At 62.7% G+C, this 24,516-nt stretch overlaps 1 protein-coding gene across 1 annotated transcript in view; it reads right to left on the bottom strand.

The window, feature by feature from the left end:
* The window catches only part of LOC115122978 (disabled homolog 1-like), a 119,710-nt gene that overhangs the window by 4,669 nt on the left and 90,525 nt on the right, over positions 1–24,516 (bottom strand). Inside the window, exons 14-15 of the mRNA XM_065009090.1 lie at positions 24,409–24,516; positions 23,951–24,120 (exon numbers count right to left, since the gene is read on the bottom strand). The exon at positions 24,409–24,516 is cut by the window's right edge and continues 103 nt beyond it. Coding sequence (XP_064865162.1) covers positions 23,951–24,120; positions 24,409–24,516 — 278 coding nt within the window. The remainder of the gene's footprint in view (positions 1–23,950; positions 24,121–24,408) is intronic.

Here is a 24,516-nt window from a genome sequence, read left to right as displayed (position 1 = left end):
GGTGGGGGGCAGGGGAGAGAGAGATAGAGAGAGAGAGTGGTGGGGGGCAGGGGGAGAGAGAAGATCGAGAGAGAGAGAGAGGGGTGGGGGCAGGGGAGAGAGAGATAGAGAGAGAGAGAGGTGGGGGGGCAGGGGGGGGGCCAGGGGGAGAAGAAGATAGAGAGAGTGGTGGGGGCAGGGGGAGAGAGAGAGAGAGAGAGAGAGGGTGGGGGGCAGGGGAGAGGGGTGGGGGGCAGAGAGAAGATCGAGAGAGGGGGGGTGGGGGCAAAGAGAGAGAGAGAGAGGGGGAGGAGAGCGAGAGAGAGAGAGGGGTGGGGGCAGGGGGAGAGAAGATCAGAGAGAGAGAAAGAGGGGTGGGGGCAGGGGAGAGAGAAGATAGAGAGAGAGAGTGGGGGGGCAGGGGGAGAGAGATAGAGAGAGGGGGTGGGGGCAGGGGAGAGAGAGATAGAGAGAGGGGTGGGGGGCAGGGGAGAGAGAAGATAGAGAGAGAGATGGGTGGGGGGCAGGGGAGAGAGAGAGAGATCAAGAGAGAGAGGGGTGGGGGCAGGGGGAGAGATAGAGAGAGAGAGGGGAAGAGAGAGAGAGAGGGTGGGGGCAGGGGAGAGAGAAGAGAGAGAGAGAGAGGGGTGGGGGCAGGGAGAGAGAGAGAGAGAGAGAGAGAGGTGGGGGGCAGGGGGAGAGAGAGAGATAGAGAGAGGGGGTGGGGGCAGGGGGAGAGAGAAGAGAGAGAGAGAGAGGGGTGGGGGCAGGGGGAGAGAGAGAGAGAGAGAGAGAGGGGGTGGGGGCAGGGGAGAGAGAGAGAGAGAGAGAGAGAGAGAGAGAGGAGAGGTGGGGGGGGGGCAGGGGAGAGAGAGAGAGAGAGAGAGGGGAGAGAGAAGAGACAGGGGGGGGGGGCAGGTGGGGGCAGGGGAGAGAGAGAAGAGAGGTGGGGGCAGGGGGAGAGAGAAGAGAGAGAGAGGGGTGGGGGCAGGGGGAGAGAGAAGAGAGAGGGGTGGGGGGCAGGGGAGAGAAAGATAGAGAGAGAGAGGGTGGGGGGCAGGGGGAGAGAGAGATAGAGAGAGAGAGGGTGGGGGGCAGGGGGAGAGAGAAGATAGAGAGAGAGGGGTGGGGGGCAGGGGAGAGAGAAGAGAGAGAGGTGGGGGGCAGGGGGAGAGAGATAGAGAGAGAGAGAGGGTGGGGGGCAGGGGGAGAGAGAAGAGAGAGAGAGAGGGTGGGGGGAGAGAGGAGAGAGGTGGGGAGAGGGAGAGAAGATAGAGATGGGGGGTGGGGGGCAGGGGAGAGAAGAGAGAGAGGCAGGGGAGAGAGAGAGAGAGGGGTGGGGGCCAGAGAGAGAGAAGATCAGAGGAGGAGGGGTGGGGGCAGGGGAGAGAGAGAGATAGAGAGAGAGAGAGGGTGGGGGCAGGGGGAGAGAGGGGGAGAGAGAGATAGAGAGAGTGGGTGGGGGCAGGGAGAGAGAGAGAGAGATGGGGGCCAGAGAGAGAGAGGGGGGGTGGGGGCAGGGGATAGAGAGAGATAGAGAGAGAGAGGGTGGGGGGCAGGGGAGAGAGAAGATCAGAGAGAGAGAGGGGAGGGTGGGGGGCAGGGGAGAGAGAGAGAGAGAGAGAGAGGGGGGAGAGAGGAGAGAGGGGCAGGGGGAGAGAGAGAGAGAGAGAGAGAGAGGGGTGGGGGGCAGGGGGGAGAGGATCAGAGAGAAGAGGGGGGGGGGGAGAGAGAGAGAGAGAGGGGTGGGGGCAGGGGGAGAGAGAGAGAGAGAGAGAGAGGGGTGGGGGCAGGGGGAGAGAGAGAGATAGAGAGAGGGGTGGGGGGCAGGGGAGAGAGAAGAGAGAGAGAGAGAGGGTGGGGGCAGGAGGATTGAGAGAGAGAAGAGAGAGAGAGGGGTGGGGGGCAGGGGAGAGAAGATAGAGAGAGAGGGGGGGGCAGGGGGAGAGAGAGATCAGAGAGAGAGGTGGGGGGGGGGAGGAGAGAGAGGGGTGGGGGGCAGGGAGAGAGAGAGAGAGAGGTGGGGGCAGGGGGAGAGAGAAGAGAGAGAGAGAGAAGAGAGGGGGGGGCAGGGGAGAGAGAAGATCAGAGAGAGAGAGAGAGAGAGAGAGGAGAGAGAGAGGGGTGGGGGGCAGGGGAGAGAGAGAAGAGAGGGGTGGGGGCAGGGGGTGGGGGCAGGGGGAGAAGAAGAGAGAGAGAGGGGTGGGGAAAGGGGGGTGGGGGCAGGGGAGAGAGAAGATAGAGAGAGAGGGGTGGGGGCAGGGGAGAGAGAGAAGAGAGAGAGGGGGGGGGGGCAGGGGGAGAGAGAGAGAGAGAAAGAGAGGGGTGGGGGCAGGGGAGAGAGAAGATAGAGAGAGGGGAGAGAGGGTGGGGGGGGGGCAGGGGAGAGAAGAGAGAAGAGAGAGGGGTGGGGGCAGGGGGAGAAGAGGAGAGGGGTGGGGGGCAGGGGAGAGATAGAGAGAGAGGGGGGGGGCAGGGGAGAGAGAAGAGAGAGAGAGAGAGATGGGGTGGGGGCAGGGAGAGAGAGAAGAGAGAGAGAGAGAGAGGGTGGGGGGGGAGGGGGAGAGAGAGAGAGAGAGAGAGGTGGGGGGCAGGGGAGAGGGGGGAGAGAAGATAGAGAGAGAGAGGGTGGGGCAGGGAGGGGAGAGAGAGAGAGAAGATAGAGAGAGGGGTGGGGGGCAGGGGAGAGAAGATAGAGAGAGGGGTGGGGGGGTGGGGGGAGGGGAGAGAGAAGATAGAGAGAGAGAGGTGGGGGGCAGGGGGAGAGAGAAGAGAGAGAGAGGGTGGGGGCCAGGGGAGAGAGAGAGAGAGAGAGGTCAGAGAGAGAGAGAGAGGAGTGGGGGGGGGGAGGGAAGATAGAGAGAGGGGTGGGGGCAGGGAGAGAGAGAGAGGGGTGGGGGGCAGGGGAGAGAGAGAGAGAGAGAGGGAGAGGTGGGGGGGGTGGGGGCAGGGGAGAGAGAAGATAGAGAGAGAGGGTGTGGGGGCAGGGGGAGAGAGAAGATCGAGAGAGTGGTGGGGGCAGGGGGAGAGAGAAGATAGAGAGAGAGAGGGTGGGGGCAGGGGAGAGAGAAGATGGGGGCAGGGGAGATAGAGAGAGAGAAAGAGGTGGGGGGGGGAGGAGAGAGAGAAGAGAGAGAGAGAGGGGTGGGGGGCAGGGGGAGAGAGAAGAGAGAGAGAGAGGGGTGGGGGGTGGGGGCAGGGGGAGAGAGAAGAGGGGGAGAGAGAGAGAGAGAGAGTGGGGGGGGCAGGGGAAGAGAGAGAAGAGAGAGAGAGAGAGGGTGGGGGCAGGGGAGAGAGAGAGATAGAGGGGGGTGGGGGGCAGGGGGAGAGAGAAGAGAGAGAGAGAGGTGGGGGGGGCAGGGGAGAGAAGAGAAGAGAGAGAGAGGGGTGGGGGTGGGGGGGCAGGGGGAGAGAGATAGAGAGAGAGAGGGTGAGGGGGGCAGGGGGAGAGAAAGAGAGAGAGGTGGGGGGCAGGGGAGAGAGGGGCAGGGGGAGAGAGAAGATAGAGAGAGAGAGGGTGGGGGGCAGGAAGAGAGAGAAGAGAGAAGAGAGAGAGAGAGGGTGGGGGGCAGGGGGAGAGAGATAGAGAGAGAGGGGGAGAGAGAAGATAGAGAGAGGGTGGGGGGCCAGGGGGAGAGAGAAGATAGAGAGAGAGAGAGAGGGTGTGGGGGCAGGAGAAAGAGAGGAGGGAGAGGGAGAGAGGGGTGGGGGGCAGGGGAGAGAGATAGAGAGAGAGGGTGGGGGGGCAGGGGGAGAGAGAAGAGAGAGAGAGGGTGGGGGCAGGGGGAGAGAGAGAGAGAGAGAGAGAGATCAGAGAGAGAGGTGGGGGCAGGGGGAGAGAGAAGGGGAGAGAGAGAGAGAGAGAGAGAGAGGGGGGGGGGGGGCAAGGCAGGGGAGAGAGAAGAGAGAGAGAGAGAGAGAGAGGGGTGGGGGCAGGGGGAGAGAGAAGATAGAGAGAGAGAGAGGGGTGGGGGGCAGGGGGAGAGAAGATAGAGAGAGAGAGTGGTGGGGGCAGGGGGAGAGAGAAGATCGAGAGAGAGAGAAAGAGGGGTGGGGGGCAGGGGAGAGAGAGATAGAGAGAGAGATGGTGGGGGGCAGGAGAGAGAAGATAGAGAGGGGGGGGTGGGGGGCAAGGGGAGAGAGAAGAAGATAGAGAGAGAGGGGTGGGGGGCAGGGGAGAGAGAGAAGAGAGAGAGAGAGAGGTGGGGGCCAGGGGGAGAGAGAAGATCAAGAGAGAGAGAGAAGGGGAGAGAGAGAGAAGATAGAGAGAAGAGAGAGGGGGGGGGGCAGGGGGAGAGAGAAGATAGAGAGAGAGGGTGGGGGGCAGGGGGAGAGAAGAAGATCAAGAGAGGGGTGGGGCAGGGGGAGAGAGAAGAGAGAGAGAGAGAGAGAGAAGATAGGGTGGGGGGCAGGGGAGAGAGAAGAGGGGTGGGGGCAGGGGAGAGAGAGGGGTGGGGGCCAGGGGAGAGAAGATAGAGAGAGGGTGGGGGGCAGGGGAGAGAGAGAGGGTGGGGGGCAGGGGAGAGAGAAGAGAGAGAGAGGGGGGCAGGTGGGGGGCAGGGGGAGAGAAGAGAGAGAGAGAGAGATAGAGAGAGGGGTGGGGGCAGGGGAGAGAGAAGAGAGAGAGAGAGAGGGGTGGGGGCAGGGAGAGAGAAGATAGAAGAGAGTGGTGGGGGCAGGGGAGAGATAGAAGAGAGGTGGGGAGGGGGAGAGAAGAGAGGGTGGGGGCAGGGGAGAGAGAGATCGAGAGAGAGGTGGGGCCAGGGGGAGAGAGATAGAGAGAGAGGGGGTGGGGGGCAGGGGAGAGAGAGATAGAGAGAGAGGGGTGGGGGGAGAGAGATAGAGAGAGGTGGGGGGTGGGGGGCAGAAGATAGGTGGGGGGCAGAGAGAGATATCGAGGGGGGGGAGAGAGGGAAGATAGAGAGAGAGAGAGGGGTGGGGGCAGGGAGAGAGAGAGAGAGAGAAGAGGGGTGGGGGCAGGGAGAGAGAAGATAGAGAGAGGGGTGGGGGGGAGGGGGGGGGGCAGGGGGAAGGGGAGAGAGAGAGAAGAGAGAGAGAGAGGGGTGGGGGGGCAGGGGAGAGAGAAGATAGAGAGAGAGGTGGGGGGGGGGGGGGGAGAGAGAGAGAGAGAGGGGTGGGGGCAGGGAGAGAGAGATAGAGAGAGAGAGTGGTGGGGGCAGGGGGAGAGAAGATCAGGGGAGAGAGAGAGAGAGAGGGTGGGGGCAGGGGAGAGAGAAGAGAGAGAGAGAGGGGTGGGGGCAGGGGGAGAGAGGAGAGAGATAGAGAGAGAGAGGGAAAGGGGGTGGGGGCAGGGGGAGAGAGAAGATAGAGAGAGAGGGTGGGGGCAGGGGGAGAGAGAGAGAGAGAGGGGGGTGGGGGGCAGGGGAGAGAGAGATAGAGAGAGGGGTGGGGCAGGGGGAGAGAGAGAGAGAGGAGGTGGGGGCCAGGGGGAGAGAGAGGGAGAGAAGATCAAGAGAGAGAGAGAGGTGGGGGGCAGGGGTGGGGGCAGGGGAGAGAGAGAGAGAGGTGGGGGCCAGGGGAGAGAGAGAGGGAGAAGATAGAGAGAGAGGTGGGGGGGGGAAAGATAGGAGAAGGAGAGAGAGGGGTGGGGGCAGAAGAGAGAGAGAGGTGGGGGCAGGGGAGAGAGATCAGAGAGAGAGAGAGAGGGGTGGGGGCAGGGAGAGAGAAGATAGAGAGAGAGAGGGTGGGGGCAGGGGAGAGAGAAGATAGAGAGAGGGGTGGGGGGCAGGGGGAGAGAAGATCGAGATAGAGAGGGGTGGGGGCAGGGGGAGAGAGAAGATAGAGAGAGAGAGAGGGGTGGGGGGCAGGGGAGAGAGAAGATAGAGAGAGAGGGTGGGGGGCAGGGGAGAGAGATAGAGAGAGAGGGGTGGGGGTGGGGGCAGGGGAGAGAGAAGATAGAGAGGAGGGGGGTGGGGGCAAGGGGGAGAGAGAGAGAGAGAAGATAGAGAGAGAGAGAGGGGGTGGGGGGCAGGGAGGAGAGAGAGAGAGAGAGAGAGAGAGAGAGGTGGGGGGCAGGGGAGAGAGAGAGAGAGAGGTGGGGGCAGAGAGAGAGAAAGAGGAAGGTGGGTGCAGGGGAGAGAGAAGATAGAGAGAGAGAGATGGGTGGGGGGCAGGGGAGGCAGGGGGAAGAGAGAGAAGATGGGGGCAGAGAGAGAGGGGTGGGGGGCAGGGGGAGAGAGAAGATAGAGAGAGGGGGAGGAGAGATGGGGGAGAGGGGAGAGAGAAGATAGAGAGAGAGATGGGTGGGGGGGCAGGGGGAGAGAGAGAAGATCAAGAGAGAGAGGGGGTGGGGGGCAGGGGAGAGAGAAGATAGAGAGAGAGAGAGAGGTGGGGGGTGGGGGCGGGGGAGAGAAGATAGGTGGGGGCAGGGGGAGAGAGAGAGAGAGAGAGAGAGGTGGGGGGGGGCAGGGGAGAGAGAAAGAGAGAGAGAGGAGAGAGGTGGGGGGGGGGAGGGAGAGAGAGAGAGAGAGAGAGAGAGAGAGAGGGGGATGGAGGGGGGGAGAGAGAAGAGAGAGAGAGAGGGGTGGGGGCAGGGGGAGAGAGAGAGAGAGAGGGGTGGGGGCAGAGAGAGAGAGAGAGAGAGAGAGAGAGAGAGAGGGGGTGGGGGGCAGGGGAGAGAGAGAGAGAGAGAGAGAGAGCGGGGTGGGGGGCAGGGGAGAGAGAGAGAGAGGGGTGGGGGCAGGGGGAGAGAAGAAGAGAGAGAGTGGGGGGCAGGGGGAGAGAAGAGAGAGAGAGAGAGGTGGGGGCAGGGAGAGGAGGAGAGAGAGAGTCAGGGGAGAGAGAAGAGAGAGAGAGAGGGGTGGGGGGGGCAGGGGGAGAGATAAGAGGGGAGAGAGATAGAGAGAGAGAGAGAGAGGGTGGGGGCAGGGAGAGAGAAGATAGAGAGAGAGAGTGGTGGGGGGCAGGGGAGAGAGAAGATTGAGAAAGAGAGGGGTGGGGGCAGGGGAGAGAGAAGATAGAGACAGGGGGGTGGGGCCAGGGAGAGAGAGAGAGAGAGAGAGAGAGAGATGGGTGGGGGGCAGGGGGAGAGAGAGAGAGAGAGAGAGAGAGAAGAGAGGGTGGGGGGCAGGGGAGAGAGAAGATAGAGAGAGGGGTGGGGGCAGGGGGAGAGAGCGAGAGAGAGGTGGGGGGGGGGCAGGGGAGAGAGAAGAGAGAGAGAGAGAGAGGTGGGGGCGGGGGAGAGAGAAGGTCAGAGAGAGGGGTGGGGGGCAGGGGGAGATAGAGAGAGAGAGGGGTGGGGGCAGGGGAGAGAGAGAGAGGGGGCAGGGGAGAGAGAAGAGGGAGAGAGTGGGGGCCAGGGGGAGAGAGAAGAGATAGAGAGAGAGAGGGGTGGGGGGCAGGGGGAGAGAGAAGAGAGAGAGAGGGGTGGGGGGGCAGGGGAGAGAGAAGATAGAGAGAGAGGGGTGGGGGCAGGGGAGAGAGAGAAGAGAGAGAGGGGGTGGGGGCAGGGAGAGAGAGAGAAGATAGAGAGAGGGGTGGGGGGCAGGGGAGAGAGAAGATAGAGAGAGAGGGGTGGGGGGCAGGGGAGAGAGAGAGATCAAGAGAGAGAGGGGTGGGGGCAGGGGAGAGAGAAGATAGAGAGAGAGTGGGGGGCAGGGAGAGGATAGAGAGAGAGAGGGGGTGGGGGGCAGAGAGAGAGAGAGGGTGGGGGGCAGGGGAGAGAAGATAGAGAGAGGGGGGTGGGGGCAGGGGAGAGAGAGAGGAGAGAGAAGAGAGAGAGAGGGTGGGGGCAGGGGAGAGAAGATAGAGAGAGAGAGAGAGGTGGGGGGCAGGGGGAGAGAAGAGGGGGTGGGGGGCAGGGGAGAGAAGAGGAGGGGTGGGGGGCAGGAGAGAAGATAGAGAGAGAGGGGAGAGTGGGGGGGGGGCAGGGAGAGAGAGAGAGAGGGAGAGATAGAGAGAGAGAGAGGTGGGGGGCAGGGGAAGGGAGAGAGAAGAGAAGAGAGAGGGTGGGGGGCAGGGGGGAGAGAGAGAGAGAGAGAGAGGGAGAGAGAGGGTGGGGGAGAGAGAGAGAGAGGTGGGGGCCAGGGGGAGAGAGAAGATGGGGGGCAGGGGGAGAGAGAGAAAGAGGGTGGGGGCAGGGGGAGAGAAGAGAGAGAGGTAGAGAGAGGGAGAGAGGGTGGGGGGCAGGGGGAGAGAGAAGAGATAGAGAGAGAGGGTGGGGGGCAGGGGGAGAGAGAAGAGAGAGAGGGGTGGGGGCAGGGGAGAGAGATAGAGAGAGGAGGTGGGGGGCAGGGGAGAGAGAAGATAGAGAGAGAGAGAGGGTGGGGGGCAGGGGAGAGAGAAGAGAGAGAGAGAGAGGGGTGGGGGCAGGGAGAGAGAAGATGGGGGGCAGGGGGAGAGAGAGAGGGGTGGGGGCAGGGAGAGAGAAGAGAGAGAGGGTAGAGAAGGTGGGGGGCAGGAGAGAAGATAGAGGAGAGAGAGAGAGAGAGAGAGAGAGAGAGAGAGAGGGGTGGGGGGCAGGGGAGAGAAGAGAGAAGAGAGAGAGAGAGGTGGGGGCAGGGGAGAGAGAAGAGAGAGAGAGAGGGTGGGGGCAGAGAGAGAGAGGCAGGGGGAGAGAGATCGAGAGAGAGGGGTGGGGGCAGGGGGAGAGAGAGATCGAGAGAGAGAGAGAGGGTGGGGGGCAGGGGGAGAGAGAAGATAGAGAGAGAGGGTGGGGGGCAGGGGAGAGAGAAGAGAGAGGTGGGGGGCAGAGGTGGGGGAAGAGGAGAGAGAGAGGGGTGGGGGGCAGGGAGAGAGAGAGATAGAGAGAGAGAGAGGGTGGGGAGAGAGGGGGGCAAGGGAGAGAAGATAGAGAGAGAGAGGAGGGTGGGGGCAGGGGAGAGAGAGAAGATGGGGGCAGAGAGAGAGGGGTGGGGGGCAGGAGAGAGCGGGGAGAGAGAAGAGGAGAGGGGGGCAGGGGGAGAGAGAAGATCAAGAGAGAGAGAAAGAGGGGTGGGGGGGCAGGGGAGAGAGAAGATAGAGAGAAGAGAGAGGGGTGGGGGGGGCAGGGGAGAGAGAAGATCGAGAGAGAGGGGTGGGGGCAGGGGGAGAGAGAAGATAGAGAGAGGGGTGGGGGGGGGCCAGGGGTGGGGGGCAGGGAGAAGAGAAGATAGAGAGATGGGTGGGGGGCAGGAGGAGAGAGAAGATCAAGAGAGAGAGGGTGGGGGCAGGGGAGAGAGAGAGAGAGAGAGAGAGAGAGGGGGGGGGGGAGAGGGGAAGGGGAGAGAGAGAGAGAGGGGTGAGAGAGAGAGAGGGGGAGGGAGAAGAGAGAGAGTGGGGGAGGGGGAGGGGGAGAGAGAGAGAGAGAGAGAGAGAGAGAGAGAGGTGGGGGGCAGGGAGGAGAGAGAGAGAGAGAGAGAGAGAGAGAGAGAGAGAGAGGGTGGGGGGCAGGGGGAGAGAGAGAGAGAGGGGGAGGGCAGGGGTGGGGGCAGGGGGAGAGAGAAGAGAGAGAGAGAGGGGGGGGGCAGGGGGAGGAGAGAGAGAGAGAGAGAGAGAGGGGGGGGCAGGGGGAGAGCGAGAGAGAGAGAGAGAGGGGTGGGGGCAGGGGGAGAGAGAGAGAGAGAGGTGGGGGGCAGGGGGAGAGAGAAGAGAGAGAGAGAGGAGAGGAGAGTGGTGGGGGGCAGGGGGAGAGAGAAGGTCAAGAGAGAGAGAGAGAGAGAGGGGAGAGAGAAGAGAGTGATGGGTGGGGGCAGGGGGAGAGAGAAGATAGAGAGAAGAGAGGGGTGGGGGGAGAGGGAGAGGGGGAGAAGATAGAGAGAGAGTGGGGGGCAGGGGGAGAGAGAAGATGGGGGGCAGAGAAAGAGAGAGAGAGAGGGGTGGGGGCAGGGGGAGAGAGAAGATAGAGAGAGAAGATAGGGTGGGGGTGGGGGCAGGGGAGAGAGAAGATAGAGAGAGAGAGGTGGGGGCAGGGAGAGAGAGAGAGAGAGATGGGGTGGGGGGCAGGGGGAGAGAAGATCAGAGAGAGAGAGGGGGGGGGGGGGGGAGAGAAGATAGAGAGAGGGTGGGGGCAGGGAGAGAGAGAGAGGGGTGGGGGTGGGGCAGGGGGAGAGAGAAGAGAGAGAGAGGGGTGGGGGCAGGGGGAGAGAGGATATAGAGAGAGAGTGGGGGGCAGAGAAAGATCGAGAGGGTGGGGGGCAGGGGGAGAGAGAAGATCGAGAGAGGTGGGGGCAGGGGGAGAGAGAGGGGTGGGGCAGGGGAGAGAAGAGAGAGAGAGAGGGTGGAGGGCAGGGGGAGAGAAGATAGAGAGAGGGGGGGGGGGGGGAGAGAGAAGAGGTGGGGGCAGGGGGAGAGAGAAGATCGAGAGGGGTGGGGGGCAGAGAGAGGGGTGGGGGCAGGGAGAGAGAAGAGAGAGAGAGAGAAAGGGGTGGGGGCAGGGGAGAGAGAAGATCTAGAGAGAGGGGTGGGGCAGGGGGAGAGAGATAGAGAGAGAGAGGGGTGGGGGCAGGGGAGAGAGAGATAGAGAGAGAGGGGGGGGGGCAGGGGGCAGGGAGAGAGAGAGATAGAGAGAGAGGGGTGGGGGCAGGGGGAGAGAGAAGAGAGAGAGAGGGGGGGGGGGGAGGAGAGAGAGGTGAGAGGGGGAGAGAGAGAGAGAGGGGTGGGGGCAGGGGGAGAGAAGATAGAGAGAGAGAGGGGTGGGGGCAGGGGAGAGAAGAAGAGAGAGAGGGGTGGGGGGCCGGGGGAGAGAGAGAGGGTGGGGGCAGGGGGAGAGAGAAGATAGAGAGAGAGAGGGGTGGGGGCCAGGGAGAGAGAGAGAGAGGGGGGTGGGGGCAGGGAAGAGAGAGAGAGAGGGGTGGGGGCAGAGAGAGAGAAGAGGAGAGGGGTGGGGGCAGGGAGAGAGAAGATAGAGAGAGAGAAAGGGGCAGGGGAGAGAGAGAGAGAGAGAGGGGGGGTGGGGGAGAGAGAAGATCGAGAGAGGGGGCAGGGGAGAGAGAGAGATGGGGGGGGAGAGAAGAGAGAAGAGAGAGGGTGGGGGGCAGGGGAGAGAAGATCAAGAGAGAGAAAGAGGGGTGGGGGCAGGGGAGGAAGGGGGGGCAGGGGAGAGAGAAGATAGAGAGAGAGAGTGGTGGGGGGCAGGGAGAGAGAAGATAGAGAGAGAGGTGGGGCAGGGGGGTGGAGAGGCAGGGGAGAGAGATAGAGAGAGAGAGGTGGGGGGCAGGGGGAGAGAGATAGAGAGAGAGAGGGGGAGAGATGGGTGGGGGCAGGGGGAGAGAAGATCAAGAGAGAGAGAGGGAGAGAGGGGGTGGGGGCAGGGGAGAGAGAAGAGAGAGAGAGGTGGGGGGCAGGGGGAGAGAGAGAGAGAGAGAGAGAGGGTGGGGGGCAGGGGGAGAGAGAGAGAGAGAGAGTGGGGGCAGGGGAGAGAGAGATAGAGAGGTGGGGGGCAGGGGAGAGAGAAGAGAGAGAGAGAGAGAGAGTGGGGGCAGGGGGAGAGAGAAGGTCAGAGAGAGAGAGAGAGAGAAAGAGGGGGGGGCAGGGGGAGAGAGAAGATAGAGAGAGGAGGTGGGGGGCAGGGGAGAGAGAAGATAGAGAGAGAGAGGTGGGGGCAGGGGGAGAGAGAAGATAGAGAGGAGGGGTGGGGGCAGAGGGGGAGAGAGAGGTAGAGAGAGAGAGAGAGGGGGGGGGCAGGGGGAGAGAGAAGATGGGGGGCAGGGGGAGAGAGATGGGGGGGGCAGGGAGAGAGATAGAGAGAGAGAGAGAGAGGTGGGGGGCAGGGGGAGAGAGAAGAGAGAGAGGGTGGGGGGCAGGGAGAGAGAGAGGGAGAGAGAGAGAGGGTGGGGGGCAGGGGAGAGAGAAGAGAGAGGGTGGGGGCAGAGAGAAGATCGAGAGAGAGGAGGGAAAGATAGAGAGAGAGGTGGGGGCAGGGGAGAGAGAGAGGAGAGAGAGAAGAGAGAGAGAGAGAGGGGTGGGGGCAGGGAGATAAGATAGAGAGAGAGAAGAGAGAGAGAGAGAGAGGGTGGGGGGCAGGGGAGAGAGAGGGAGAGAGAAGAGGGTGGGGGGCAGGGGGAGAGAGAAGAGAGAGAGAAGAGAGGGGGGGGTGGGGGCAGGGGAGAGAGAGAGAGAGAAGAGAGAGGGGAGAGAGAGAGAGAGGGTGGGGGGCAGGGGGAGAGAGAAGAGAGAGAGAGAGAGAGAGAGTGGGGGCAGGGGAGAGAGAGAGAGAGAGAGAGAGGGGTGGGGGGGGGGAGAGAGAGAGAGAGAGAGAGAGAGAGAGAGGGGGGAGGGAGAGAGGAGAGAGAGAAAGATAGAGAGAGAGGGGGGTGGGGGGCAGGGGGAGAGAGAGAGAGAGAGAGAGGGGTGGGGGCAGGGGGAGAGAGAAGAGAGAGAGAGAGAGAGGGGTGGGGGGGCAGGGGGAGAGAGATAGATAGAGAGGGTGGGGGCAGGGGAGAGAGAGAGAGGGGGAGAGAGAGAGGGGGTGGGGGCAGGGGGAGAGGAGAGAGAGAGAGGTGGGGGAGGGGAGAGAGAGATCAAGAGAGAGAGAAAGAGGGTGGGGGCAGGGGGAGAAGATAGAGAGAGAGAGAGGTGGGGGGGGAGAGAGAGAAGATAGAGAGAGGGAGTGGGGGGCAGGGGAGAGAGAGATAGAGGGGGGGGGCAGGGGAGAGAAGATAAGAGAGAGAGGGGTGGGGGGCAGGGGGAGAGAAGATGGTGGGGCAGGGAGAGAGAGAGAGGGGGTGGGGGCAGGGGGAGAGAGAGATAGAGAGAGAGAGGTGGGGGCAGGGGAGAGAGAAAGATAGAGAGAGAGGGGTGGGGGCAGGGGGAGAGAGAAGAGAGAGAGAGAGAGGGGTGGGGGGCAGGGGAGGGGAGAGAGAGAAGAGAGAGAGGAGAGAGAAGAGAGAGAGAGGGGGGGCAGGGGAGGAGAGAGAGAGAGAGAGAGAGAGAGAAGAGGGGTGGGGGCCAGGGGGAGAGAGAAGATCAGGAGAGAGAGAGAGAGAGGGGTGGTGGGGCAGGGGAGAGAGAGAGATGGGGGCAGAGAGAGAGAGGGGTGGGGGGCAGGGGAGAGAAGAAGATAGAGAGAGAGGGGTGGGGGCAGGGGGAGAGAGAAGATCGAGAGAGAGAGGTGGGGGGAGAAGATAGAGAGAGGTGGGGGCAGAGAGAAGATCAAGAGAGAGAGAAAGAGGGGTGGGGGCAGGGGAGAGAGAAGATAGAGAGAGAGAGGGTGGGGGGTGGGGGGAGAGGGGAGAGAGAGAGATAAGAGAGAGAGAGAGGTGGGGGGCAGGGGAGAGAGAAGAGAGAGAGAGAGAGAGAGAGAGAGGGTGGGGGGCAGGGAGAGAGAGAGAGAGAGAGAGAGAGAAGAGAGAGAGGGTGGGGGCAGGAGAGAGAAGAGAGAGAGGAGAGGGGTGGGGAGAGAGAGATAGAGAGAGGGAGGATAGAGGAGAGAAGATAGAGAGAGAGAGGAGGGGGCAGGGAGAGAGAGAAGAGAGAGAGAGAGGGGTGGGGGGGAGGGGAGAGAGAAGAGAGAGAGAGAGGAGTGGGGGCAGGGGGAGGGAGAGAGAAGAGAGAGAGAGGGGCAGGGGGAGAGAAGATAGGGGGCAGGGAGAGAGAGAGGTGGGGGGGCAGGGGAGAGAGAGAGAGAGAGAGGGTGGGGGCAGGGCAGAGGGAGAGGAAGATAGAGAGAGAGAGAGGGGTGGGGGCAGGGGGAGAGGAGATCAAGAGAGTGGGGGCAGGGGAGAGAGAGAGAGAGAGAGAGAGAGAGGGGGGGGGGAGAGAGAGATAGAGAGAGAGAGAAGAGAGAGAGAGAGAGGTGGGGGGCAGGGGGAGAGAGAGAGATAGAGAGAGAGATGGGTGGGGGCAGGGGAGAGAGAAGATCAAGAGAGAGGGGTGGGGGCAGGGGAGAGAGAAGATAGAGAGAGAGAGAGAGGGCAGGGGAGAGAGAGAGAGAGAGAGAGAGAGAGGGTGGGGGGCAGGGAGAGAGAGAGAGAGAGAGAGAGAGAGAGGGGGGGGGGGCAGGGGGAGAGAGAGAGAGAGGTAGAGAGAGAGAGAGAGAGAGGGTGGGGGCAGGGGAGAGAGAGAGAGAGAGAGAGAGAGGTGGGGGCAGGGGGAGAGAGAGGTCAGAGAGAGAGGGGGTGAGGGAGAGATAGAGAGAGAGAGGGGTGGGGCAGGGGGAGAGAGAAGATCGAGAAAGAGGGGTGGGGGCAGGGGGAGAGAAGATCGAGAGAGGGGTGGGGAGGGAGAGAGAGAGAGAGAGAGAGGGGTGGGGGCAGGGGGAGAGAGAAGAGAGAGAGAGAGGGGGGTGGGGGCAGGGGGAGAGAGAAGATAGAGAGAGAGGGTGGGGGGCAGGGGGAGAGAGAAGATAGAGAGAGAGAGAGGGTGGGGGCAGGGGAGAGAGAGAGAGGGGTGGGGGGCAGGGAGAGAGAGAGAGAGAGAGAGGGGTGGGGGGGCAGGGGGAGAGAGAGAGAAGATGGGGGCAGAGAGAAGAGAGAGGGGGTGGGGGGCAGGGGGAGAGAGAAGAGAGAGAGAGAGGGGTGGGGGCAGGGGAGAGAGAGAGAGAGGTGGGGGAGAGGGGGAGAGAGAAGATAGAGAGAGAGAGGGGAGGTGGGGGGGAGAGGTGGGGGCAGGGGGAGAGAGAAGATAGAGAGAGGGGTGGGGGCAGGGGAGAGAGAAGATAGAGAGAGAGAGGGTGGGGGCAGGGGGAGAGAGAGAAGAGAGAGAGAGAGAGAGAGATGGGGGGGGGTGGGAGAGAAGAGAGAGAGAGAGGGGTGGGGGCAGAGAGAGAAGAGAGAGTGGGGGCAGGGGAGAGAGAGAGGGGGAGAAGAAGAGAGAGAGAGGGGGTGGGGGGCAGGGGGAGGAAGATAGAGAGAGAAGATAGAGAGAGAGGGGGGGGGGGCAGGGGGAGAGAGAGAGAGAGAGAGGAGGAGAAGGAGGAGGTGGGTGGGGGCAGGGGGAGAGAGAGAGAAGAGAGAGAGAGAGGGGGTGGGGGCAGGGGGAGAGAGAAGAGAGAGAGAGAGAGAGAGAGAGAGGTGGGGGCAGGGGGAGAGAGAAGAGAGAGAGAGAGAGAGAGAGAGAGAGGTGGGGGGCAGGGGGAGAGAGAGATAGAGAGAGAGGGGTGGGGGCAGGGAGAGAGATAGAGAGATGGGAGAGAGAGAGAGGGGTGGGGGGCAGGGGAGAGAGAAGATAGAGAGAGAGGTGGGGGGCAGGGAGAGAGAAGAGAGAGAGAGAGAGGTGGGGGGCAGGGGCAAGGGAGAGAGAGATAGAGAGAGAGGGGGTGGGGGGCAGGGGGAGAGAGAGAGAGAGAGAGAGAGAGAGAGAGGGTGGGGGCAGGGGAGAGAGAAGAGAGAGAGAGAGAGGGGTGGGGGGAGGGGAGAGAGAAGAGAGAGAGAGGGGGAGAGAGAAGAGAGGGGGGGGCAGGGGGAGAGAAGATAGAGAGAGAGAGAGGGTGGGGGCAGGGGAGAGAGAGAGAGAGAGAGAGGGGGTGGGGGCAGGGGAGAGAGAAGATAGAGAGAGAGAGAGGTGGGGGAAGATAGAGGGGAGGGTGGGGGCAGGGGGAGAGAGAGAGAGAGGGGAGAGAGAGGGGTGGGGGGCAGGGGAGAGAGAGAGAGAGAGAGAGAGAGAGAGGGGTGGGGGGCAGGGGGAGAGAGAAGAGAGAGAGAGGATGGGGGGGGTGGGGGCAGGGGGAGAAGATAAGAGAGAGAGAGAGAGAGAGGGTGGGGGGCAGGGGGAGAGAGAAGATAGAGAGAGAGAGAGAGGTGGGGGCAGGGGGAGAGAGAGAGAGAGAGAGAGGTGGGGGCAGGGGAGAGAGAAGAGAGAGAGAGAGAGGGGTGGGGGCAGGGGGAGAGAGAGAGAGAGAGAGAGAGAGGGGGGGGGCAGGGGGAGAGAGAAGAGAGAGAGAGGGGTGGGGGGCAGGGGGAGAGAGAAGAGAGAGGGGCAGAGAGGGAGGGGGGCAGGGGGAGAGAGAAGATAGAGAGAGAGAGAGGAGAGGGGGGCAGGGGGAGAGAGAAGATAGAGAGAGAGAGAGGGGTGGGGGGCAGGGGGAGAGAGAGAGAGAGAGAGAGAGGAGGGGAGAGAGGGGAGAGAAGAGAGAGAGAGGGGTGGGGGAGAGGGGAGAGAGAGAGAGAGAGAGAGAGGGGTGGGGGGCAGGGGGAGAGAAGATAGAGAGAGAGAGAGGGGTGGGGGCAGGGGGAGAGAAGAGAGAGAAGAGAGAGAGAGAGGGGTGGGGGCAGGGGGAGAGAGAAGAGAGAGAGAGAGAGGGGTGGGGGCAGGGGAGAGAGAAGAGAGAGAGAGAGAGAGAGAGAGAGAGAGAGGGGTGGGGGCAGAGAGAGAGAGGGTGGGGGGCAGGGGGAGAGAAGATAGAGAGAGAGGGGGGGGGGCAGGGAGAGAGAGAGAGAGAGAGAGAGAGAGAGAGAGAAAGAGAGGGGTGGGGGGGCAGAGGAGAGAGGGGAGAGAGAAGAGAGAGAGAGAGGGGTGGGGGGCAGGGGAGAGAAGATCAGAGAGAGGGGGTGGGGGCAGGGGAGAGAGATAGAGAGAGAGAGGTGGGGGAGGGGGAGAGAGAGAGAGAGAGAGAGAGAGGTGGGGGGGTGGGGGAGAAGGGAGAGAGAGAGAGAGAGAGAGGGTGGGGGCAGGGGGAGAGAGAAGATAGAGAGAGGGGGTGGGGGCAGGGGGAGAGAGAAGAGAGAGAGAGAGAGGGCAGTGGGGGACAGGGGGAGAGAGAGATAGAGAGAGAGAGGGGGGGGGAGAGGGGCAGGGAGAAGAGAAGAGAGAGAGAGAGAGGGGTGGGGGGCAGGGGAGAGAGAAGATAGAGAGAGAGGTGGTGGGGGGGAGAGAGAGAGAGAGAGAGAGAGAAGAGGGTGGGGGGCAGGGGAGAGAGAGAGAGAGAGGGGTGGGGGAGAGAGAGAGAGAGAGAGAGAGGGGTGGGGGGCAGGGGGAGAGAGAAGAGAGAGAGGGTGGGGGGCAGGGAGAGAGAGAGGGGTGGGGGCAGGGGAGAGAGAGAGAGAAGAGAGAGAGAGAGGGGGTGGGGGCAGGGGGAGAGAAGAGAAGAGAGAGATCAGGGGGAGAGAGAGAGAGGGGGGGGCAGGGGAGAGAAGAGAGAGAGAGAGAGGGGGGGGGGCAGGGGAGAGAGAGAAGAGAGAGAGAGAGGTGGGTGGGGGGCAGGGGGAGAGAGAAGAGAGAGAGAGAGAGAGAGAGAGGAGGGTGGGGGCAGGGGGAGAGAAGAGAGAGAGAGAGTGGGGGCAGGGGGAGAGAGAAGATGGGGGGAGAGAGAGAGAGAGGGTGGGGGGGGCAGGGGAGAGAGAGAGAGAGAGAGAGAAGATAGAGGGGGAGAGAGAAGAGAGAGAGGTGGGTGGGGGGCAGGGGAGGGAGAAGAGAGAGAGAGAGGGGCAGGGAGAGATAGAGAGAGAGGGAGAGAGAGGGAGAGAGAAGAGAGAGAGGGGTGGGGGAGGGGGGAGAGAGAGAAGAGAGAGAGGGTGGGGGGGGAGAGAGAAGATAGAGAGAGAGGGGTGGGGGGCAGGGAGAGAGAGAGAGAGAGAGAGAGAGAGAGAGGGGTGGGGGCAGGGGGAGAGAGAGGGGGAGAGAGAGAGAGAGGGGGGGCAGGGGGAGAGAAGAGAGAGAAGAGAGAGAGAGAGAGGGAGGGGAGAGGTGGAGAGAGAGAGGAGAGAGAGAGAGGTGGGGGCAGGGGGAGAGAGAAGAGAGAGAGAGAGGGTGGGGGAGAGAGAGAGAGAGAGAGAGAGGGGGGCCAGGGGGAGAGGGAGAGAGAGAGATAGAGAGAGAGAGGGGTGGGGCAGGGGAGAGAGAAGATAGAGAGAGAGAGGTGGGGGGCAGGGGGAGAGAGAGAGAGAGAGAGGGGTGGGGGCAGGGGGAGAGAGAAGAGAGGGGAGAGAGATAGGGTGGGGGGCAGGGGAGAGAGAGAGAGAGAGAGAGGGGGGCAGGGGGAGAGAGGGGGAGGGAGAGAGAGAGAGAGAGAGAGGGGCAGGGGGAGAGAGAAGATAGAGTGGGGGGCAGGAGAGAGAAGATAGAGAGAGAGAGGTGGGGGGCAGGGGGAGGGGGAGAGGAGAGAGGGGTGGGGGGCAGGGGAGAGAGAGAGAGAGAGGGGTGGGGGGGCAGGGGAGAGAGAGAGAGGGGTGGGGGGCAGGGGAGAGAGGGGGGGGAGGGGCAGGGGGAGAGAGAAGAGAGAGAGGTGGGGGGCAGGGGAGAGAAGATAGAGAGAGAGAGGGGGGGGGGCAGGGGAGAGAGAGAGAGAGAGAGAGAGAGAGAGGGTGGGGGGCAGGGGAGAGAAAGGGAGAGAGAAGAGGGGAGAGAGAGAGAGAGAGAAGAGAGAGAGGGTGGGGGCAGGGGGAGAGAAGATAGAGAGAGAGAGAGGGGGTGGGGAAGGGGGAGAGAGAGAGAGAGGGGTGGGGGCAGGGGGAGAGAGAAGAGAGAGAGAGAGGGGTGGGGGCAGGGGGAGAGAGAGATCGAGGAGAGTGGGGGGGGGGGGGGGGAGAGAGAAGAGAGAGAGAGAGGGGGTGGGGGCAGGGGGAGAGAGAGAGGGGCAGAGGAGAGTGGGGGGCAGGGGGGGGAGAGAGAGAGAGAGAGGTGGGGGCAGAGAGGAGAGAGAGAAGAGGGGGGGGGAGAGAAGAGAGAGAGAGAGAGAGAGAGAGAGAGAGAGAGGGTGGGGGCAGGGGGAGAGAGAGAGAGAGAGAGAGAGAGAGAAGGAAAGAGGGGTGGGGGCAGGGGAGAGAGAAGAGAGAGAGAGAGAGAGAGAGAGAGATGGGGGCAGAGAGAGAAGAGAGAGAGAGAGGGTGGGGGCAGGGGGAGAGAGAAGAGAGAGAGAGAGGGGGGGGGGGGAGAGGGGGAGAGAGATAGAGAGAGAGAGAGGGGTGGGGGCAGGGGGAGAGAGAAGATGGGGGCAGAGAGAGAGAGGGGGTGGGGGGCAGGGGAGAGAAGAGAGAGAGAGAGAGAGAGAGGTGGGGGCAGGGGGAGAGAGAGAGGGGGGCAGGGGAGAGAGAGAGAGAGAGAGAGAGTGGGGGCAGGGGGAGAGAGAGAGAGAGAGGTGGGGGCAGGGGAGAGAGAGAGAGAGAGGGTGGGGGGGGCAGGGGGAGAGAGAAGAGAGAGAGAGAGGTGGGGGGGGCAGGGGGAGAGAGAAGAGAGAGAGAGGGGGTGGGGGGCAGGGGAGAGAGAAGATAGAGAGAGAGAGGTGGGGGAGAGAGAGAGAGAGAGAGGGGGGAGGGGGAGAGAGAGAGAGAGAGAGAGAGGGGGGGGGGGGGGGAGAGAAGATAGAGAGAGAGAGGTGGGGGCAGGGGGAGAGAGAAGAGAGAGAGAGAGAGAGAGGGGGGGGGGGGCAGGGGGAGAGAGAGAGAGAGAGAGAGAGAGGGGTGGGGGGGGGAGAGGGAGAGGAGAGAGAGAGAGAGAGGGTGGGGGGGGAGGGGAGAGAGAGAGAGGGGTGGGGGCAGGGGGAGAGAGAGAGAGAGAGAGGTGGGGGCAGGGGAGAGAGAGAGAGAGAGAGAGAGAGAGAGAGAGGGGGGCAGGGGAGAGAGAGAGAGAGAGAGAGGGGTGGGGGGGGGCAGGGGAGAGAGAGAGAGAGAGGGGGGGGGCAGGGGGAGAGAGAGAGAGAGAGAGAGGGTGGGGGGCAGGGGAGAGAGAGAAGAGAGAGGTGGGGGGGGGAGAGAAGATAGAGAGAGGGGTGGGGGCAGGGGGGAGAGAGAAAGAGAGAGAGGGTGGGGGAGAAGAGAGGGGGCAGGGGGAGAGGAGAAGAGAGAGAGAGAGAGAGAGAGAGAGAGAAAGAGGGGTGGGGCAGGGGGAGAGAAGAGAGAGGGGGGGGCAGGGGAGAGAGAAGATAGAGAGGTGAGGGGTGAGAGAGAGATAGAGAGAGAGAGGGTGGGGGGCAGGGGAGAGAGAAGATAGAGAGAGAGGGGGTGGGGGCAGGGGAGAGAGAGAGAGAGAGAGAGAGAGAGAGAGGGGTGGGGGGCAGGGGAGAGAGAAGATCGAGAGAGAGAGGTGGGGGCAGGGGGAGAGAGAGAGAGAGAGAGGTGGGGGCAGGGGAGAGAGAAGAGAGAGAGAGAGGGGAGAGAGAAGAGAGAGAGGGGGCAGGGGAGAGAGAGAAGATAGAGAGAGGAGAGAGAGAGAGAGAGAGAGGGGTGGGGGGCAGGGGGAGAGAGAGAGGGGGGGGGGGGGAGAAAGAAGAGAGGTGGGGGTGGGGGAGAGAGAGAGAGAGAGAGGAGGGGAGAGAGAGAGAGAGAGAGGGGTGGGGGCAGGGGAGAGAGGGGGAAGAGAGAGAGAGAGGGGTGGGGGCAGGGGGAGAGATAGAGAGAGAGATGGGGGCAGGAGAGAGAGAGAGAGAGAGAGAGAGAGAGAGAGGGGGGGGGCAGGGGGGAGAGAGAGAGAGAGGTGGGGGGCAGAGAGAGAGAGAGAGGGGTGGGGGCAGGGGAGAGAGAAGAGAGAGAGAGAGAGGGAGGGGGGAGAGGGAGAGAGAGAGAGAGAGAGAGAGGGGGAGAGAGAGAGAGAGAGAGGTGGGGGGCAGGGGGAGAGAGAAGAGAGAGAGAGAGGGGTGGGGGCAGGGGGAGAGAGAGAGAGAGAGAGAGAGAGAGGGGTGGGGGCAGGGGGAGAGAGAGAGAGAGAGAGAGGTGGGGGGCAGGGGAGAGAGAGAGAGAGAGGTGGGGGGCAGGGGGAGAGAGAGAGAGAGGAGAGGGGGGGCAGGGGGAGAGAGAGAGAGAGGGGTGGGGGCAGAGAGAGAGAGAGGGGTGGGGGGCAGGGGGAGAGAGAGAGAGAGAGAGAGAGAGAGAGAGAGAGAGAAGATAGGGGGGAGGTGGGGGGCAGGGGGAGAGAGAGAGAGAAGGGAGAGAGAGAAGATAGAGAGGGTGGGGGGCAGGGGGAGAGAGAGAGAGAGAGAGAGAGAGAGAGAGGTGGGGAGAGGTGGGGGGCAGGGGGGAGAGAGAGAGAGAGAGAGAGGGGTGGGGGCAGGGGAGAGAGAGAGAGAGAGAGAGAGAGGAGGGGGCAGGGGGAGAGGGAGAGAGAGAGAGAGAGAGAGAGAGGGGTGGGGGCAGGGGGAGATAGAAGAGAGAGAGAGGTGGAGGGGCAGGGGGAGAGAGAAGAGAGAGAGAGGGGGGGGCAGGGGGAGAGAGATAGAGAGAGAGAGGGGGGGAGGGAGAGAGAGAGAGAGAGAGGGGGGGGGGCAGGGGAGAGAGAAGAGAGAGAGAGAGGGGTGGGGGAGGGGGGAGAGAAGAGAGAGAGAGAGAGAGGTGGGGGCAGGGGGAGAGAAGAGAGAGAGAGAGAGAGAGAGGGGTGGGGGGGGGGAGGGAGAGAGAGAGAGAGAGAGAGAGGGTGAGAGAGAGAGAGGGGAGAGAGGGGGGCAGGGGGAGAGAGAGAGAGAGAGGGGTGGGGGCAGGGGAGAGAGAGAGAAGAGAGAGAGAGAGGGGTGGGGGAGAGAGAGAGAGAGAGAGAGAGAGGGGGTGGGGGGCAGGGGAGAGAGAAGAGAGAGAGAGGGGGGGGCAGGGGGCAGAGGGGGGGCAGGGGAGGAGAAGATCGAGAGAGAGAGGGTGCAGGGGGAGAGAGGAGAGAGAGAGAGAGAGAGAGAGAGAGAGAGAGGTGGGGGCAGGGGGAGAGAGAGAGAGAGAGAGGGGTGGGGGCAGGGGGAGAGATAAGATAGAGAGAGAAAGAGAGGTGGGGGGCAGGGGGAGAGAGAGAGAGAGAGAGAGAAAGAGGGGTGGGGGGCAGGGGAGAGAGAAGAGAGAGAGAGGGGTGGGGGCAGGGGGAGAGAGAAGATAGAGAGAGGAGGGTGGGGGGCAGGGGGAGAGAGGAGAGAGAGAGAGAGAGAGGTGGGGGCAGGGGGAGAGAAAGAGAGAGAGAGAAAGAGAGAGGTGGGGGAGGGGAGAGAGAGAGAGAGGGGTGGGGGCAGGGGGAGAGAGAAGAGAGAGAGAGGGGGTGGGGGGCAGGGGAGAGAGAAGAGAGAGAGAGAGAGAGGGGGGAGAAGAGAGAGAGAAGGTGGGGGCAGAGAGAGAGAGAGAGGAGAGGGGGCAGGGGAGAGAGAGAGAGAGGGGTGAGGGGCAGGGGGGGGGGGAGAGGGAGAGAGATAGAGAGAGAGGGGGATCGAGAGAGGGGGTGGGGGCAGGGGGAGAGAGAAGAGAGAGAGAGAGGGGGGGCCAGGGGGAGAGAGAGAGAGAGAGAGAGGGGGGCAGAGAGAGAGAAGAGAGAGAGAGAGAGGGTGGGGGGGGGGGGAGGGGGAGAGGGGGAGAGAGAGGAGTGGGGAGTAGGGGAGAGAGAAGATAGAGAGAGAGAGGAGAGGGGGGGGGCAGGGGAGAGAGAGAGAGAGAGGGTGGGGGCAGGGGGAGAGAGAGAGAGAGAGAGAGAGAGATGGGTGGGGGCAGGGGAGAGAGAGAGAGAGAGAGGGTGGGGGGCAGGGGGAGATAAGATAGAGAGAGAGAGATGGGTGGGGGCAGGGGGAGAGAGAGAGAGAGAGGGGGGGGGAGAGAGGGAGAGAGAGAGAGAGAGAGAGAGAGGGGGGCAGGGGGAGAGAAGGGAGAGAGGAGAGGTGGGGGCAGGGGAGAGAGAGAGGGGAGAGAGAGAGAGAGAGGGGAGGGGGCAGGGGAGAGAGAAGAGAGAGAGAGAGAGAGAGAGAGAGAGAGGTGGGGGGGGGCAGGGAGAGAGAGAGAGAGAGGGAGAGAGAGAGAGAGAGAGAGAGAGAGGGGTGGGGGGGGGGCAGGGGGAGAGAGAGAGAGAGAGAGGGGGTGGGGGCAGAGGGGGAGAGAGAGAGAGAGAGAGGGGTGGGGGGGGGGAGAGAGAGAGAGAGGGGGTGGGGGCAGGGGGAGAGAGAGAGAGAGAGAGAGAGGGGTGGGGGGCAGGGGGAGAGAGAAGAGAGAGAGAGAGGTGGGGGGAGAGGGAGAGAGAGAGAGAGAGAGGGGGAGAGGGAGTGGGGGCAGGGGGAGAGAGAGAGAGAGAGAGAGAGAGGGGTGGGGGCAGGGGGAGAGAGAGAGAGAGAGAGAGGGGGGGGGCAGGGGAGAGAGAGAGAGAGAGAGAGAGAGGGCAGGGGGAGAGAGAGAGAGAGAGAGAGGGGGGGGGGGGGAGAGAGAGAGAGAGAGAGAGAGGGGGAGGGAGAGAGAGAGAGGGGTGAGAGAGAGAGAGAGAGAGGGGTGGGGGGCAGGGAGAGAGAGAGAGAGAGAGAGAGAGAGAGAGAGGGTGGGGGCAGGGGAGAGAGAGAGAGGAGAGGGAGGGGTGGGGGAAGAGGAGAGAGAGAGGGGGTGGGGGCAGGGGGAGAGAGAGAGGGGTGGGGGCAGGGAGAGAGAGAGAGAGAGAGAGAGGGGTGGGGGCAGGGAGAGAGAAGATAGAGAGAGATGGGGGGCAGAGAGATGGGTGGGGGCAGGGGAGAGAGAGAGAGGGGTGGGGGGCAGGGGGAGAGAGAAGAGAGAGAGAGAGATGGGTGGGGGGGGCAGGGGAGAGAGAGAGAGAGAAGTGGGGGCAGGGGGAGAGAGAGAGAGAGAGAGGGATGGGGGCAGGGGGAGAGAGAAGAGAGAGAGGGGTGGGGGAAGGGGAGAGAGAAGATCGAGAGAGAGAGAGAGAGAGAGAGAGAAAGTGGGGGCAGGGGGAGAGAGAAGATAGAAAGAGTACTTTGGAATTGACTGACTGGCATACAGAATCAATGGTAGAAGGCAATGGTAGATCGCTTCCAATTCAGTTTTTTTCTACCATTGTCAGGTTTGTGACCCCAGTGCTTTCCCATTCCTCTCTCTCTATGTATCTCTGTTTCACAGCACTGTTTCTGTACCTACCTACCTCTCTCTCTCTCCCTCCCTCTCTCATTCACTCTGTCTCTCTCTCTCCCCCCTCTCTCTCTCTCTCTCTCCCTCTCTCCCTCCCTCCCTCCCCCCCTCTCCCTCTCCCGCTCTTGAATCCAGGTAAATAATAAATATGAATTGCCCTAGGAAAGACACTAGTTCATCAGTTGAATAATAACAGGGTGCTATAGAGGAAGTGAGTGCTGCTACACAGCCTATACATCAACAGATCTCATTTCATACCCACACACACACAACACACACACACACACACACACACACACACACACACACACACAAGTACTCACCGCATCCTCCTCTCCACTTCGACTGGGGCTGCCCTCGACCTCACCGAACGAGTCATCTGTGGAGGGGTCGGTGGCGTCTGTGGGGGGGTCACTGATGTGGTCAATGTGGTCACTAACGTGAGACGCCGCCGATTTAGATGGAGAACTCTGTCTGGGGGCCGGGGTCGGAGCTGGGGGAGGAGAGGGGGAAGGGGCGGAGAGAGATGGGATGAAAGTACAGAGATTCAGCATTCTTCTGGAGTTGAAATCAGATAAAGTACCTCCCCAGCAACTGTCTCTCTGCAGTTTTATTGATGATGATGACAAATTACAACTAATTAAATGAGATACAGAAAATCAAAAAGACAGAGAGGCAAAAATGAAGGTAGAGCGGTATGAGGGGTGAAGGGAGGAGACAACTTCCAAACAGAGTCATTTAGCTATAAACACAAATCAAACAGCCATGAGTGTGTACATACGTGAGTTAGTGGAGGGAGTGGTGGAGGTGACAGGAGTGAGGTTGAGCTGAGAGATGTCAAAGTCGTCACAGTCATATGTATCGGTGACGGTCCCCACACGGCTGAAAT

Source organism: Oncorhynchus nerka, linkage group LG24, assembly GCF_034236695.1.
Source record: "Oncorhynchus nerka isolate Pitt River linkage group LG24, Oner_Uvic_2.0, whole genome shotgun sequence".
NCBI lineage: Eukaryota > Metazoa > Chordata > Actinopteri > Salmoniformes > Salmonidae > Oncorhynchus > Oncorhynchus nerka.
Note: the sequence above shows the minus strand (reverse complement) of the source record. Positions and strands in the feature narration are given on the sequence as shown.